Genomic DNA, 17,263 nt, shown 5'->3' with positions numbered 1-17,263 from the left:
GTAATATATAGAATTCAGTTACCTAGAGATAGATACAGAATTAAACACCAAATTCAGGAATTCACAGTTCTGCCCAGGTTGCAATCTGTGAGTACCTCACAGGTGATACCTTCAAAACTTAGTGTCCCTGTTGCCCCTGCAAAGCCAGTCTTCCTTCTTTGTCACATACTTCTGTTAGAGGACACAATGTCCTTTCACATACCCTGATGGAAACTTCCTGTGAACAATATTTCTTGCCTGAAATCTTAGAGCAACTTTGAGCATTCTGCTGGCATTGCTCTGTTTTTGCTCTGTCTTTGACTATTTCTAGAAAGTATTTTCCTGAAGTGCACTTTTAGTGACCTCTGCTTCCTGGCTTAAGTACTAACTTCCTGTTGCTCGTAGCAATAGATTGTAAACTCCTTAAACCTTTACCTTATTTGGCCTCAGTTTATCATTTCATCCCTGTCGCTTGCTCCCCAGGCATGCAGAAGCACTAGCACTGCTTTCACACACCTCACCCTTTCTTCGGCTCAGCGCCTTTGTTCAGTCTGTTACCTCTGCTTGGAATTTTCTCTACCATTTTATATGTCAAAATTGTGTTCGTGCTTTGGACTTTCACTCAGTTACCACAACCACAAAACCATTCCATTTGCCCTCACTCAAAAGTTACCCATTCATTCTTTCACTTAACCTGTTGGTGAGCACTTACTGTTCATACAATATCCATCTTCCAAGTCTTTCAGTTTAATAGGAGAACACATACTAAATGAAGGACAGATTAAATGAACATATTAATGGACATATAAAATATGTCCTTATAAAATATGACAAATATATAAAATGGACATATTAAATGAAGTGGTAGAAAGGCTTTAATTAAAGTGTGCAAACACCTGAAACTAATATAATGTTAATGTCATACCTCAAAAAAAAAAAAAAGTATGTGAAGGGTATGATGGAAAACGAATAGAAAATACTAAGATATGGATGGCTCCTGGATGGCTCAATCAGTGAAGCGTCTATCTCGTGATCTTAGCTCAGGTTTTGATCTCAGGATTGTGAGTTCAAGCCTCAGCCCGTTTGTGTGTGTGTGTGTGTGTGTGTGTGTGTGTATAGAGTTGTTATGAAAGGCTCTGAGAATGAGTAGGTGACAGGCAAGGGCGGGGGGGATTTCGAGGCAGTCTTTATAAGCAGAGACGCAACATACTTAAAGATTCAGGGCATAACACAGTTTGATGAATGAACACAGACCTGAATGCTTTGTTATCATTAGGTTGTAGAGTGGGCCTGGAGAGAGGAGGGATTGGGGGCTAAATGTGAGGCTGGAAAGGTAAGCAAGAGCCAGATGTTAGAACCCCATAATATACCATGCCAATGGTTCGACTTTCTAGAGGGCAGCGAGGAGCCATTGAAGTGCCTAACGTTGAACTGTGGTCAGCTTGGTGTTTACCGGCAGTGCGAGGGAGATTGGAAGAAACTAGAGGTAAAGCTGTCAGTTGGAAGATTATCCGTTGAGTGTAAGCAGTGGAGCCTAAGGCAAGAAGAAATACAGTCAAGGAGCAGTAAGACTTGGTAGATGATCATTGCGCCAGGGGGAAGAAATATGAGGAGGTGTCTTGTATGAATTTCAGATTTCTGGCTTGAGAAATTGGAGGCACTGCCAAAATAGAACTGGTTTGGGGAGGAAAAAAAATAAGATCTCAGTTCCAGACATGTTTAATATGAGGTATTTGTAGGTAGATATGCTCAGAAGCCGGGCGGAGATATGTGAATGGAGCCCATGAAGAGGTCTGGCCTGAAGATACATATGTGTGTGTGTGTGTGTGTGTGTGTGTGTGTGTGTTCCTCAGCGTGTTGTGTTGGTGATTATTAAAGCCAGGGGAGTAAATAAAGTTGTGTAGGATAAGAAGGTAGAGGGAGAAAATAAAAGAGATGAGGAAAGAAATGAACCTCGGAACACACTGACAGTAGAGGGATGGCCAGAGGAAGAAAAACCTACAAAGGAAGGAAAAGTCAGAGAAGTGAGAGGAGAACCAGTGTGCTGTGTTGGACCCAGAGGAGGAGCAACACCCAACAAGGCTGTGATCAGAAGCATCGGCTCTGCAGAAAGGTCGAGTACCAGTACGAAGAGGTCAACAGGAAAGAGTTCTTCAGATTTAGCAAATGGGAAATACTGCTAACCTTTGCCAAAGCGATTTCAGTGAAATGTTCTTGGGGGGTGGAGGAGATGAAAAAGTGATTATAGTTGGCTTAATAAGTAGATTAAGGAAGTTGATGTAGGGGTTTTTTCCCCCTACGCCAAAGAAATTTGGCTATAGAGCAAATACATTAGATGGGGCACTGGTTAGGAAGTGAAACTTGACTATACTTACAGACTGTGATGAAACAGTCAACAAATGAGGAGAGGCTGGAAATACGGAAAAGTAATAACAGACTGAATATTCACTCATTAGACATTCACAGCCAACTCTATTTCAGGTGCTGCTGTATGATGGTGTATAATGTATAGTCTCTTGAAAGAGAGTCCAGTGATAGAATTGAGAGTAGTAAGAAAAAATATATTCTTCTGATGCTAGAACAGAAATGATATGGACCAGATATTGACAAGGTAGGTTGAGATACCGAGGAAAATTTAAGCCTAACAGTGTTGATTTTTCTCTGTGAAGTAGGAAGCAAGGCCTGGGGGAGAAAGAATTGAGGCCAGTGCCTACGGATTAGAGAAGGTTGAGATTAGCCATAGTGGGAAATGGAGTTTATCGTGCAAAACATTTGGATTAAAGAACAGCTTTCAAGGTCCAACTGCAGTTGGAACCGTGAATCTGGTGACTCCGGATTATATGGAGTCTGTGATCTTCTCCAGCAGTCCTTCACATCCTGGTAGAAAAGCAAAGAAAACAATTGTCAGGTTTGATACTGTGAAAAGATAAAGGATTATTAATGGTGCTGCTAAAGAAGTTGTTCAAGGATTGTACTATGAGGTCTAGCCTGGAAATGGATGACGTAAGTCGATGATTGATGAAGAGGAAAGGTATTGGAAAGGGTCTCAAATCAAAGCACAACCATATTGGGGGACAGGTGGGAGCCCTGGAAGGACAGGGGCTTGTGTCCACATTTATTATGCGACCCAGGACATTGTAAAGCTGAGGTTGTGCCCTAGGGAGGCAGAGACTAAAATGGAGTAAAAGTGAAGATTAAGGCCAGGTCGTCAAGAATTTTGTTTTAGATAGAGGATTCAAATGGGCATCAGAGTGACCAAAGATGTGGTTGTTGTACTTGGGATGAAGAATATGGTAGGCTAGATATCCTCAGTGAATGAGATGAAACAACTCGGAGCTAGGCAGATGGAAGGAAAAAGAGGAAAGTAATGATTGTCTCTTCCGGGCGGCCATCTACAGTCTTTTTGCCTCAAACTATCTCACAAATACCTCTTGAGATACCTATCACTTTGTAGATATGAGAGAATTAGTTAATATGGTTTCCTCAGTCTCACGTTTGTCAGTCTTTCTTCCCCCACTAGATTGTAAGTGGCACAAAGGCAGGTGTCATGTGTATTTCATTTATTGCTTTATCCTTACTACTTAATAAAGGATCTGGTGCATAATAAATGCTCAATAAGATTTTACTGAATGAATGAATACATGGAGAAGGGAGAGGTAGAAAGGAAAGAAGGGTCAGATTGTCAGGAAGGAAAATGAGTCAATCTCTCACTTCTTTCCTAGACAATAGGCCTGCCTTTCTGGGCTGGTTTTTCACCCTGGTGTACCCTCAGTGTCCTCAGATGCCTACATAGTGCTCTATTCTAGATGAGTGAGGATCACTACTCAAGCATATTTTAATTTTATAGGATCTTGTTTTCATATTTTATCAACTTGTTTATTAGGCAACAATTTAGGGAAAAAATTGATCAGATTATTTGATTCATAAATATCCTGAGGTATGCCTACTTTATGTCGTATATGATTTTGTACTACGTGACTTGTTAGAAACTTCTTTGGACAAGATAAATCTTGATGACACAATGAACTACACTTCAGATGGAGATCAAACCACGTGAGAAAGAGGAAGAACAAATGCAGTCTTGCCCTGGCTCTGTCTACCGTAGTGTTTCTGAGTCTCCTGTCAGTCCTTAGGAAGGCTGTCCCGAAGGAGGGGGTTCAACATGGTGGCTCAGCCGCTGTCCTCACTCCCTCTCCATTTACTGTGTTGTTGGCTTCTCTTCCTCTTGATTACATCTGGTTCTCATCTTCTGCTTTGGAGATCCAGAGTCTTTGTCTTCTTCGAGTACATTTATATCCATCTATCTTTTATCCTGGGGACTTTCTCCTCTGGGCAGGAGAACTTGAGGACCATTTACTACAGTAGGTTGGAAGCGTCACCCCATTCTGACCTATCAGGCTGGGAAGAGAAGCTTCTGGACTGGTTTGAAGGATGTGGTAGTTTTATTCAGTCAAAAATTGCCATTACATCTGCATGTATTCTGGTTAAATGGAATGAATTTTTGTACCACAGTTATCTTTTTCTGTCATCTTTCCTGCTGCTTTTGTCATTTTTATCTCTAAACAAAATATCTAACAACTAGGCGACCTGTTAGAACACATTATCTTTTAAATACAAGTATCATTACAAATGTTTTTCCTGCTGCTTTCTGTATTGTGTATAATTGGATGTATTTGTTTTTATTTTAATGGGTAAAATGCCAGCCTCTTTCTGATTTAAATTTCTCTCAGATCGCCATGATGAAATGCCTTGTGGATTTGCTGTACCCCTTGAGGATTTTCAATGCTATTGTCTGCTGCATTACAAGGAATATAAATTGAAATTCTCAGACCCTCTCAGTGGATGTAATATTATCATTAATATTTACTACATGCTAATAACTGGCCAGAAAGAATTAGTGCACATTTTCAAAATATCTAAGCTATTCCTCAAGACATACTTCAAAAGCCAAAGAATCTGGCTCTTCCTCTTCATTTGGCTTATCATCTGTGAGAGGTCACACACATGGTGCCTTTGTACACCATGTGGCACATAGTGTCACAAACTGATGCCGTTGGAATTGAGAATGAAATCCCATGTACTTCTACTCCCTGGCTCTAGGACCAATCCCCATGTATTGAGATGTGCTTATTTTCTGTAATGGAAATACGTCAGTAAACTTCAGCTCTCTCTGTAAAGTGAAGATTCTAATACTGCTTCATGCAGTTGAGGGTTGGGATTGGGGCACAAATAAATTCATAATTTACCTTGCTTATACTTGATTATTCTTAGTTTAGAAGAGTACTTTTTCTTTAATATGAGTCTAATAAAAGCATTTTATATTTATATAAAATGATTTATGATAAGTGCATATGATAGCCATCTACCTTATGCCTCGTATAAATTTAGATCTGTAGATACATGCTATATAATTATGAAAATTTAAACTTAATATCAAGGCTAATGTAATACATTCTAGATCAAATAAATGTATATATATCTACAGTTAATTTGGAGCCTTAGAGATAAAAACCTGTTGTCCTTTATGACTATTGTCTTCTGATAAGCTTTTTTTTTTTTTAAAGATTTTATTTATTTATACAGAGAGATCACAAGTAGGCAGAGAGGCAGGCAGAGAGAGAGAGGGAAGCAGGCTCCCTAGTGAGCAGAGAGGCCGATGCGGGGCTCGATCCCAGGACCATGACATGAGCTGAAGGCAGAGGCTTAACCCACTGTGCCACCTAGGATAAACTTCTTTGAAAAATAGTAACATCATTGTAAAGCCTCTGAGTGTAGACAGTACTTTTTCTTGACCTTAACACTTACCAATGATTATACATACTTCTTAGACTTCAACTAATTGTAAAGTCATTGACAGCAGTCAGATATATTCTTTTTTTTTTTAAGGTTTTTTCGTTCTCATTCCATTATAGTTAATGTACAGTGTTACATTAGTTTCAGGTGTACAGTACAGTGATTCAGCAATTCCCTGTGTTACTCAGTGCTCAGCATAAGTGAGCTTTAATCTTCTTCACTGATTTTTCCCACCCCCCCCACCGACCTCCCCATCAGTATTCTCTGTAGTTTAACAGTTTGTTTCTTGGTTTGTCTTTTTTTTTTTTCCTTTGCTCATTTGTTTTGATTCCCAAATTCCACATATGACTATTTAGTCAGAAATTATACTTTCCTTGTAAATCTATATCTAGCCAGAATATTTTCAATAATTAACTGAAATGGTTATTTATTTATTTACTTAAAGATTTTATTCATTTGCCCGAGAGACAGCACAAGTAGGGTGAGCGGCAGGCAGAGGGAGAGGGAGAAGCAGGCCCAGACTTGGGGCTCGATCCCAGGACACCGGGATCATGACCTGAGCCAAAGGCTGACGCTCAACCAACTGAGCCTCCCTGGGCGCCCCTGAAATGGTATTTTAAAGTGTCTTGTATTTTCTTCCTCTGTAGCTACGACAGTTAGTGAATATGTGCATCAGTCCAGATCCAGAGAAGCGACCAGACATCACCTACGTTTATGATGTAGCCAAGAGGATGCACGCATGCACCGCTAGCAGCTAAATACGTGGAAGATCATGGAGAATACAACCAAACTAATTTAAGTATTTTTGTGCAAATCATACCTCCCCGTTTTCGTCTGGGTGTTAAGATGAATCTTTCAGAGCTAATGTGCTTTGAATCCTTAACCAGTTTTCACATAAGCTTCATTTTGTACCAGCTTAAGTCACCTTCTTGCAAACAAATCCCAAATGACTTTGGATCGTCAGGTTGCATGTTAGGAGAGTAAATGAAACTTAATGGTTTTTAATGGCTAAAGCTTTTAAGAATTATTTAGTTGTGTGTTTTTTTTTTTTTTTCCTTTTTGCTGATGAATTGTGTTCAGATAGACTCTCAGTGCCAAATGTTGAAGGCGCAGCTTGGCACTCATCAAGATAGACTTGTAACCTGAGGAAGAGTATCTGAGCACATGACTTGTTTGCTTTTTTGTCATTTATGGACATTGAAAATTAACACAGTTGTGAACTTTTGTGATTATTTTATTCTTAAAAGTTTGAAGTATGTGTTTTAGTTCTTAGCATTGTAGCTTTCAAATATAATTCTTAAGATAAATGTAGACATAAACTATTTGAGAAACACTTAAAATTCTTAGCTCATACATTCAAAGGGCAACTCTTAAATGTGAAAAAATTGGGGGACAAAATGTGAGTCAGACACTGAAGAGTTCTTTGCTTTATTTTGTTTCGTTTTAATCTCTCTGATAGTCTTTTTGCATTAAAATGGTATAAATGAATCCATTTAAAAAGTGGTTAAGGATTTGTTTGGCTGGTGTGATAGTAATTTTGAAAGTTGCACATTGCCTGAGGCTTTTTTTGTGTTTTTATTATTGTTTGTACATTTGAAAAATCTTTGAATAATCTTGCAGTGCTATATTTCAACTTCTTTATAAATTTAAATTCTCTCTTCATAATTGTACACTATAGTGTAAGCATATGTTTTTATGCATAGATTTTATTGAAGTTCTGATTGGTCCCCTTCAGAAATTTTTTTGTATTCTTCAAGTTAACTTTTTTATTTATATTGTATGTGCATCTTATCCATTATGTTTCAGATTTTCTGAGAACATAATACCCTTTAAAAAATATTTGGTATACCAATACTTTTCCTGGATTAAAAACATTTTTTAACTTTTATAAAATTTGGGCCACCCTGTATGCGTGTATTTTGTCAGAGAGGAAGAAAGAATGTGTGTTGCATTGTACCTGTGAATGTTGACACAGTTTCAGTTCATTTGACAAGGTTGTAATTTTAGAATATGTTTAAAGCAGTGAAAACTGGCCATTACCATAGCCAGAATTTTTATGAGATTAACACTTCTGTTGAGAAGCTTTTAAGCCAAGTATTGTATTCATGCATGAAGATGACAGAGATGGTAACGCTTCGTTTAGTTTAAGGACATGGGCAGAGTTTAGTAAATGCTGTTGTGGAGATGGGTTTTCCCTGAGTGCCTTCCTGTTAGTGGTGACCCGTTTGTCACAGAATCGTGAAAGCCAAAAAGCCAAGTGGCAGTCACCGTTCAAGGACACCAGGCCACCCTGGAACCCTGGGATGGATAATCCTCCCAACATGGAAACCTCGTGTTTAGAGAGTACCTACCTTTAGCTGATGTAACCTCTGGTTTTGTCTTCTCATATAAGTATTTTTCTTACAGTCGTTTGAATACTTTCAAGACATTTGTAAACTTCAAAAATGGTTTATAAAGGGCAAAAGCATCAACTCCCCTCACTCCCCAAATGTAATCAGTTGTGGTATCTGAAGGGTAATTTTGTCTTGGGAGAGACCGAGAATGCCCGGGTGGTCCTTTAAATGAGGACCAGATACATCGTTTTTACCAGATTCCAGTTACCTACAGCTTTTACACTGAGCATCGTAGATTTTCTCCAGAAGGATGAGTAAGTAGGTTATTTCTGTTGACCATTAGTGTCATGTTCATTTTATTATAATATAATTGAGAGGAAATTGTTCTGAGGTTGGAACAGATAATCTCCTTTTTCCTACAATCTTTAGAAAAATAAGTGAACCTCAAATTCATTTGTGTAACCCCTCCCAGTGACTTTTAAGCAAAAATTTAAGCTTTTCTTTGTTAGAAGGAAATAGCTAGGAAGAATTTAATGATCAGGGAAATCCATTATTATTTTCTACAAGTGGAAACTTTTTGTTTTCGATATTGTATCTTTTTCCTATCTAATTGTTCATATTTTTTCCTGAAGAAACAACTGTGTAAACAACAGATTTTAATTTTGAATGAGATTGTTTCAGAGAATTATGAAGATGATTAGAAGCTTTAATTTTTATAATCACCTATGAAATATTCTCTTTATATTTCTGTTTATAAGTAAATTTTGTACTAAGTAAAACATATGAATTGAGTTGGGAAACAGTAAAATGAAAGGTACATCTGATTCTAAACCTTATTTAGACTTTGGTACCGGTTCCCCAGAGGAAGATGTGGGGTAACTGTTTTTGTATGCTGAGGTTTAGGAATGGTGGGTGAAGTGTATCCCTGTATAAATAAAAGTGCTCAACAATGTGCAATGCTTGTAAATTTAGTAAGATGTTACAGCCATTTCATGAATGCTTTACCATTTTACATAGTACCCTATTACAAAACACCTTTCTTGTATCAATATACTTCAGGTGTTGCTGTTAACATTTACATGATATTTATTTTAACCAAAATGTTATTCATATTAAATGTTTCTTCTTTAAAATGAATGTATTATGTTTATAACCCACAAATGCGTAATTATCCTATGCCTCATATTTCAATAGTACTGTAATATGGACTTTTTTTGTGAAATACTTTTATTTTGTTATGCTTCAAATACACATACTAAAAAGATTCTGTTGTTAGCTTTGGAAATTGTATAATATCCTAATATAAATAAAAACAAAATTAAACAATGGGTACAATAAAATTTTTATGTATCTGTGATTTTTTTTCCCCACTAAAGTCTGCCATTGTTTATTTCACTTAAGCTACAGAAGAAACAGCTCTTGTTCATTTCCATGACGTTACCATTTTGGGAGAAGCCTAAGAATTGAAACAGTTGAGGGTGATAATGGAGCTCTGACAGACACTAAGAAGTAGTTTAATAAATATACATTAAACTAAGTACATCTCCACATGTTCCTACTCTCTTCAGTACATCATTTTCTGTCTTTTTTTTTTTTTTCTTTAAGATTTTTATTTATTTATTTATTTATTTGTCAGAGGAAGAGAGAGACAAGCAAGGGGAGGGAAAGAGGGAGAGGGAGAAGAGGACAGAGCAGACTCCCTGCTGGATCCCAGGACCCTGGGATCATGACCTGAGCTGAAGGCCACCCAGGCATCCTATTTTCTGTCTTTGAATAAGAAAAGGAACTTATCCTAGGCTCCTGGGATCCCGCATCGAAATCCTTGCTCACACGGAGTCTGCTTTCACAGACCTGTACCCCTGAAGCAAATAATACATTATATATTAAATAAATAATAAATTTTTAAAAGTAAGTAAGTAAATAAAAGGAGTTAGAAGGTGAAAAAAAAGTTTTCTCAGATTATAAAGTTATGAGTCTAAAATTCAGGTAAGCTGTTCCATTCCAGTCACCGTTAACACGCTGTTAGCAATCTTAGAAATAGTTCGAATGTTCTTTTCACATAAAAAAGTGAAGATTAATTTCTGCATCTAGAAATGCTGTGGCTAAAAGATCTTGATGGGGTAAAATCCTTTAAAAAATCCACCAAAAACCCTACCAAACTTTCATGGCTGACATTAAATGTAGTTTTTCAGGCGCCACCCAGACTGCATCGTGTATGTCTCCTTTTGGCACTTACCCAACTGTTTGTAGCCAAATGATTCCTTGTGTGATTGTTTACTTTCCGTCTCCCTGCTAGAGCCTCAACTCTTGGTGGACAGGTACTTCCTGTGTTGTTCTGTGTGATACGCAACACCTAACACAATCCTCTAGATAGTCACTCATCTTATTTTTGTTGAATTAATAAATGAACGTTTTGATGCCATAGGTGGAACTGAGCACTTCAGGGGGATACTATGCAGAGATGCAAAGCTCGCAGAAATCGGGAGAGGCAAGGGCGAGTAAGGGGATGAGAGAAGCAAACACAAGCTAAACTAGAAGAAAAATTTTAAGTTACAAGTTGCCATCAATGACAAAGAAGTTGGAGATCATAGGATTGACAGCCAGCTCCTGGACTTCCCAAGAAGGCCACGGTCATACAGGTTCAGTAGAAGACTGGAGTGGAAAACAAACCCAGGTAAAAATCGGAATGGTGATGGCAGGTGAAGGAAAAATAGAAGGTAACCAGAAGGAGTCATAGCTCACGTTTTAAGGTCAAGTGAACTTAAAATGGTTTGAAGATTAGGAGAGCTAGCATGTGGAGGAGAAATTGAAGATACCGGACAGGGAGTTCAGAGGTGATAAGAAAGAAAGAGGTCCACAGAAAGGATTTATCCATTGAGCCTGCAAGTGTTTATCATGTATCCTCATAGATCCTGTATTAGTCTTGAGAAAAATATTTCTTTTTTTCATGGAGTTAAAGTCAAGTTGGGTAGAAATGCATTTACAGAAATAGAAATATATAAATGCAAATCGTTACGGGTGCTATGGAGGAAAGGAGACACTAAGGAGGGAACATTGAAGTAAAATGACCTAAAGGATGAAAAAGGAGTCAGCCAAAGAACAAACAAGGGAACGAGCCTGCTGGCCTGTGGGAAGTTAGCAGGGCTCTCTGAGAAGCAACAGTTGAGAGTGGGTGGGTTGGGATGGAGTAATGCAAGGTAGATTTAGAGATGTGTATTTTCTCTATATTTGCAATAATCAGTAATATAAGGGTAATAAGTAATAGTAATGTATTAGTAATATAAAAATTCATAATAGGGATTATAAAATACTTAGAAATAATTGAGCAAGAAACATATAGAACCGATATTTAGAAAATTATAAAGTCTTTTGAAGAACACAAAGCAAATACAGAACAAATAGAAAAAGAGTCTGTGTTCCAGATGGGAAACTTCATATGAAAATCAGGTACTGTATAATATTGGTAAGGTAGTGTCTATCTGAATCGCACCTTTTTTTGGAACCCGGTAAAATGACGTCAAAGTTCATGTGGAAAAATAAATCTATAAAAATAGCTAAGAACATTTTTTTTAAAAAGTCATCTGCTCTTGACTTATCATGTGCTTAAAACTTACCATAAAGGTGCTTAAATAAAGCAGTTGTGGTATTGGCAGAGGAACAAGGTCATGGAATGGTGGAACAAAAGAAGGTCAAATACACAAAGAAGTATTATGGGAACTTGGTATATGAAAGAGGAAAGTTCGGTTAAGCGACCCACTCTGAATTTCGGCTCGGGTCATGATCTCAGGGTCCTGGGATGGAGCCCTGTGTCGGCTCCATGCTCAGCGTGCAGTCTGCTTGAGATTCTCTCTCTCTTTCACTAAAATAAATATATCTTTAAAAGCAAACTATAGGGAGTATGTGTTTGTATGTGATCATTTGAATATGGAGAAAGCTGAAGGACACAAACTAAGCTAACTTCAGTTACCATATGAGTGTGGGTGACAACGATAGGTAAGTTCTTCTACCTCTATATTTTTCTTTTGTTCAGTACAAAAGCATAGACCTTTTTCCTACTTAAAATAACTTTTACTTTTGAGTCTATGCCTCTTTTTTAAACTTTCAATTTGCAAATAATTTCAAACTTACAAAAAAAATATTGCAAGGTTAGTACAAAGAACTCCTTTAGAATTCTTCACTGAGATTTCTCAGATGTTAATATCTTGCCACATTTGCTTTATTTTTCTTTTTAAATCCCAATAACTATATAGATTTTTTTCTGAACCAACTGAAAGTAAGTTGCAAACATGATGCCTATTATCCCTAAATATTTGTCGCTTTCCTTAAAAAGACCGTCTCCTACATTATCACAGTACAATCATAATAATCAGGAAAGCAGTATCATTACTATCATCTAACCTATGAATCACATTCAAACTTCAAACAGTTGCTCTTTATAGCAAAAACCATTTTTTAAAATTTTCTTCCAGGATCCAAGCAGTGGGTGTGGCCTTTAGTCATAGACCTCTCTAGTCACCTTCAGCGGAAAACAGTTCCTCACTCCGTTCTTTATCTTTTGTGAACTTGACATTTGTTTTCTTTTGGTTTTATTTATTTATTTGACAGAGAGAGATAGAGCAAGAGAGGGAACACAAGCGGGGGAATGGGAGAGGGAGAAGCAGACTTCAGCCAAGCAGGAAGCCTGATGCGGGGCTCGATCCCAGGACCCAGGACCATGTCCTGAGCCGAAGGTAGACGCTTAACGAGTGAGCCACCGGGTGCCCGAACTTGACATTTGTTAAAGGTACAAACCAGTTATTTTGTTGAATGACCTTTAATTCAGGTTTGCCTGATGTTTGCTCATGAAATGGATTATTACTGAAACAAAGCCAAGTTTATCTGCATACAACATACCAGGAAGCAATAATGTCAATTTGCCCATTACTCTTGGTGCAAACTTTGATCACTTAAGTTGGTGACCTTAATTATGAAGTTATTGTTTTTTTGCTTTGTGTTTAATAGTATGTAGGAGACAGATACTTTGAGAATATGTAAATACCACATTTTTCAACAAACTTTTGCCCACTAATTTTAGCATCCACTGATTATTCTTGCCTGTGTTATTACTTTGATGATTGTCAGATGATGATTTTCCCATTCTGTCATTCCTTCTACATTTATTAGTTGACATGCTACCATAAGGAGTAACTTTTATTTTTGTGTTCCATTATCAAATTTTAACTCTTATCTGACAGAAAAGAAACCTGGCTCACACTACCAATGTTTGCTCATTGCCACTCTCCGAAACCAGTTTCTGATCTCACCAACTACCTCCTTGGCTCAGATGCTTCCGAGGTCCGGGGCTCCATGACTGCCGCCACCTCCTCTGTTCCTACTGAAAATGTCACCTGCACGAAACTGGATATCTCAGTAATGGCGGCAGTAGAAGACAGTCTGAGAGTTTATGAGGCTGGAACTAAAAGTGTCCAGCACAGAAGTCTAATCAGAGTCCTTTTCTCCTTGCTGTCGGCCACCATTCAGCGGGAATCCGGAGAGCTGGCTACACTAAGGGGTGGGTCGCTTTCATTTGCAAGGGATTTGGTTGAAAGGAATTCTTCATTGAAAGACTGGAGTTTGAGGGCTCAGGAAGGACTGTGACTGGTCCAAGGGAAGCATGAGGGAACAGGACAGGGAAAGGGCTGGGAAGGATACAGAGTAAATGTCTCTGCAGTTTTGCCTAAAGCTGGGATGAAGTACCTGGCAGAGAGGCACTTACTACTTTTTCGATAAATAAATGGATTAATGCATGACATATTGAAAGCTTCTGCCAATCAAATTTGCCTGGTTAACAATGCATAAGGAGTATATGTTATTGACTAATGTTTGTATTTTTCTTTATTATTTACTTCTGTATCCTCAACAGCCTGAAAGGCATGTTCGAATACCTCAAGCATCATGTATGTGTTTGAAGTTATGGGCTATTTAAATAATGTATTTTTAATTTTTAAAATTTTATTTCTTACTTTTTAAAAGATTTATTTACTTATTTATTTATTTGAGAGAGAGAGAAAGAGAGGGAGAGAGAGCACGCATGTCCGTGAGCAGGGGGTGGGGCAGAGGGAAAGATGAGGAGAAGTAGACTCCCGGCCGGGTGTGGAGCCTGACTTGGGACTTGGCTTCACGACCCTGAGATCATGTTGGGAGATGCAGTCAGAGTTGGAAGCTTAACTGACTGAGCCACGCAGGTACGCCATAATGCATTTTTTTAACAAAAATGAAGTAAATTGAGTAATCAGGAGACATTTCTCCATTTTAATGGTTGCATGAGTCCTGGATCCAGGAAAATAAAATTCATTTCTTATATACCTTGCACTTACCAAATATTAAAAATGAAGCTGAAATCAAATCTTTGTTTTACTCGGGCTTTCCTGACATTCCTGACCATTGGCATATACTCTGTTAACACAACGTGTTTCTCTCTTATAGCACATGCCACTCTTATAATGAAATACTCTGCCATTATTTTGTGTCTGCTTTTCATGCAAAGTTAGAAGCTCCCTAATTAGGTGGAGGCAATGTCTGTCATAATTATTGCTACATCCTCAGTGCTTAGCAAAGCACCTAGAACATAGTACGTACCCAACAAATACTCGTGGAATAGATATTTACATACGTGAATTCATTTGTATGTATATTTGTTAATATTCCTGCAAGTTTGGTGTCATTGCCCCCATTGAGCAGTTGAGAAAACCGAGGCCCAGACAAGATAAAGCATTTTCCCAAGGTCACTGAGTCAGATCTTATTTTCGTTCTTCTGCTCAAAGTCTCATGCTGTCATGTTGACTACGGAGGAATTTTCTGAGAAAATCCAGAGTTGCATGAAAGAGCTAAAATATAGATGAGTTAAGACAGTTCCTTTACTCTTTATTGTTCTTTTCTTTTTGTGTCCGGCTGGGAGGGAGGAAAGCCTGCTCACATATGTGTGTTGGAGGCCACATTTGATTAAAGAATGACCTGGGGATGGAACAGTGGTGGCTTTAACACTGAGCTAGTGGAGAGGGAATTGAGAACAAAGCTCAGGAAGGCACTTCTTTATCGTTCCATGAAGATCTCTGTTAGTGGTCATCAAAGAGATAGAAAAATGGAGTGTATTTACATTTAACTTGTATTGGATAGGGATATTCTAAGCGCCAGGTGTAATACTTAGACACATCCCTCATATTAATTTTTTAAAAATTGTCTCACTTAAGTAGTTGTCGATATTATCTTCAATTTTAAAAAGTTATCAAATTAAGTTCAAAATGTGGACTTGTGCAAGGTCACAGAGCCTGGAAGTGGTAGGAGAAAGTCATCATTGTCCGTGACACACTCAAAGCACATCTTTGTGGGGAAAATCAATGCAGGAAAAATTTCAGGGGGACAAGAAAAGGGAAGATTTGGGAAAGAATACTGGGATGTTGCTAAAAGTTTCGGGGAATTGGTTCATTTAAAAAGATAAAGGCTCCAAAGTGTTGATTGTGCCTTCATTAGTTCACTTTCTGTTCCACTAAGATTGTAAAAACAAGTGTGCTTCTCTACTATTTTATTTATTACAATAGGGTTGCTTTGAAGACAGGTCTGTTTTAGCAATTTGTCAGTTATCTCGTGAAGAATGGAATTATCCTACTGCCCCAAAACAAACATAATGCATTTTTTTTTATCAGTTATACGGTAGATTATGATGTAGAAACCTGAAACATGCACAAATGCTGTAGATATCAGCTGAATTCCTTAATTTAGGCTGCATTGTGCTAACGTTTTCAGGGAAGTTAGGCCTCGATTTTAATCTCACCAACACTTAGAAACAAGTCTTTAAAAAGGACACAATAGCCTCATACTTGTACTTGCTAGCACAAAGGCAGTTTAAGGAAATTCAAGAAAATTTAAACGTGACACAGTTCTTCTGAGTTAGGACCATCACTTCTATTTTCCTTTTTACTCTCAAGCGGATGCCAGATACAGCATTTGGGAGAGGTGTCCTGCTGAGTCTCCCCCATAATAATGAGGCAATAATGAGATAAATTAGGTGTAAATCACATCAGTGGAGTTTTTACCTGCTTCTCCTGATTTGTCAAAACACTTTACCATCGAAAAGCACAAATGAAAACAATGATTTTCTCTCTGTAACTGAGACAGCATGCTTTGGGGTGGGTGTTTGGCTACAGACTCTGAGAGCTCCTTGACTATAAAGCTCTCTGAGCAATTCTCCCAGAGTCCTGTGAACCAGCCAGCCTTGCACAATCTCTTTCTATCATGTTTTCCTCTGTGTTCTGTGCAAGGCTCTCTTCCAGTTAAGGATTTAAAGCTAGCTCTTATGTACACAAAAATCAGATTTATATCTTTGTACCACAAAATGAAGCAATTATTTTGTCTTCCAATGGATTCCGCTTCCTCTGCGTTGGCACCGGAGCGACCCACTGTTGTCAGCAAGGCAGTGACACTGGTGTAAGCTTCATTAAATAGAGCCCCGCTGATACTGACCATTGATCCAGCAGCTAGCTCAGGTGCATTGGCCACAATATTTTCTCCCTCTGCTCTTTACTTCTCTCCAGGGATAACCAATCAGAAGAAACGACCCTCATGCCTAGTGTTTTGAGAAGCAGAGAGCAGTTTGATTTCAATTGCCAACCTGTCCACTAGCTTGGTAAATCAAATTTCAATCTCCTAAGGGCAAAAAGAACATGGAGCTTGCTTGTGTGTGTGTGTCTGTGTGTGTGTTTGTGTGCGCGCACATGCATTGTACTCTAAGATCTGGTCTTGCCATAGGTTAAACCACGGGAATTCACCTGGTAACTGAAAAATGAGGAATTCAAAGAGTATGTGCTCTTTAGAAGTGAGTTTAGTGTTCTTTAAACACTCACTATTCCTTGAAATGTGGGATTACGTGTCTAATGCTGGCTATGTAAAATGAGCAAACATAAATCTGATTCACATTGTTATAGAAACCATGTTCTCCTTTTTGTGTATATTTGGTGGCAAAGTGTGAATAAGGATATATATATCTATAAAATATATTTATATCTATATTTTATCTCTTGTATCTCTGTTAAGTCATCAATCTAGGAATCTAATTTCTTTCAATAAAATTTCAAATAAAAGCCATTCCCCCTCAAATTTGTCCTGTGAGACTCTAGGAATGA

At 38.0% G+C, this 17,263-nt stretch overlaps 1 protein-coding gene across 2 annotated transcripts in view; it reads left to right on the top strand.

Moving 5' to 3' along the window:
• The window catches only part of NEK7 (NIMA related kinase 7), a 149,355-nt gene extending 139,910 nt beyond the window's left edge, over positions 1-9,445 (top strand). For both annotated transcript variants that reach the window (XR_006608619.1, XM_045086988.1), the window contains exon 10: positions 6,420-9,445. Coding sequence is in view for 1 of the 2 variants with exons in the window: in XM_045086988.1 (XP_044942923.1) it covers positions 6,420-6,530 (111 nt within the window). In the remaining variant the exon portion in view is untranslated. The remainder of the gene's footprint in view (positions 1-6,419) is intronic.
• Positions 9,446-17,263: the final 7,818 nt, after the last annotated feature.

Source organism: Mustela putorius, unplaced genomic scaffold, assembly GCF_011764305.1.
Source record: "Mustela putorius furo isolate JIRA1106 unplaced genomic scaffold, ASM1176430v1.1 tig00001012_pilon_pilon_pilon, whole genome shotgun sequence".
In the NCBI taxonomy this organism is placed as follows: domain Eukaryota; kingdom Metazoa; phylum Chordata; class Mammalia; order Carnivora; family Mustelidae; genus Mustela; species Mustela putorius.
Note: the sequence above shows the minus strand (reverse complement) of the source record. Positions and strands in the feature narration are given on the sequence as shown.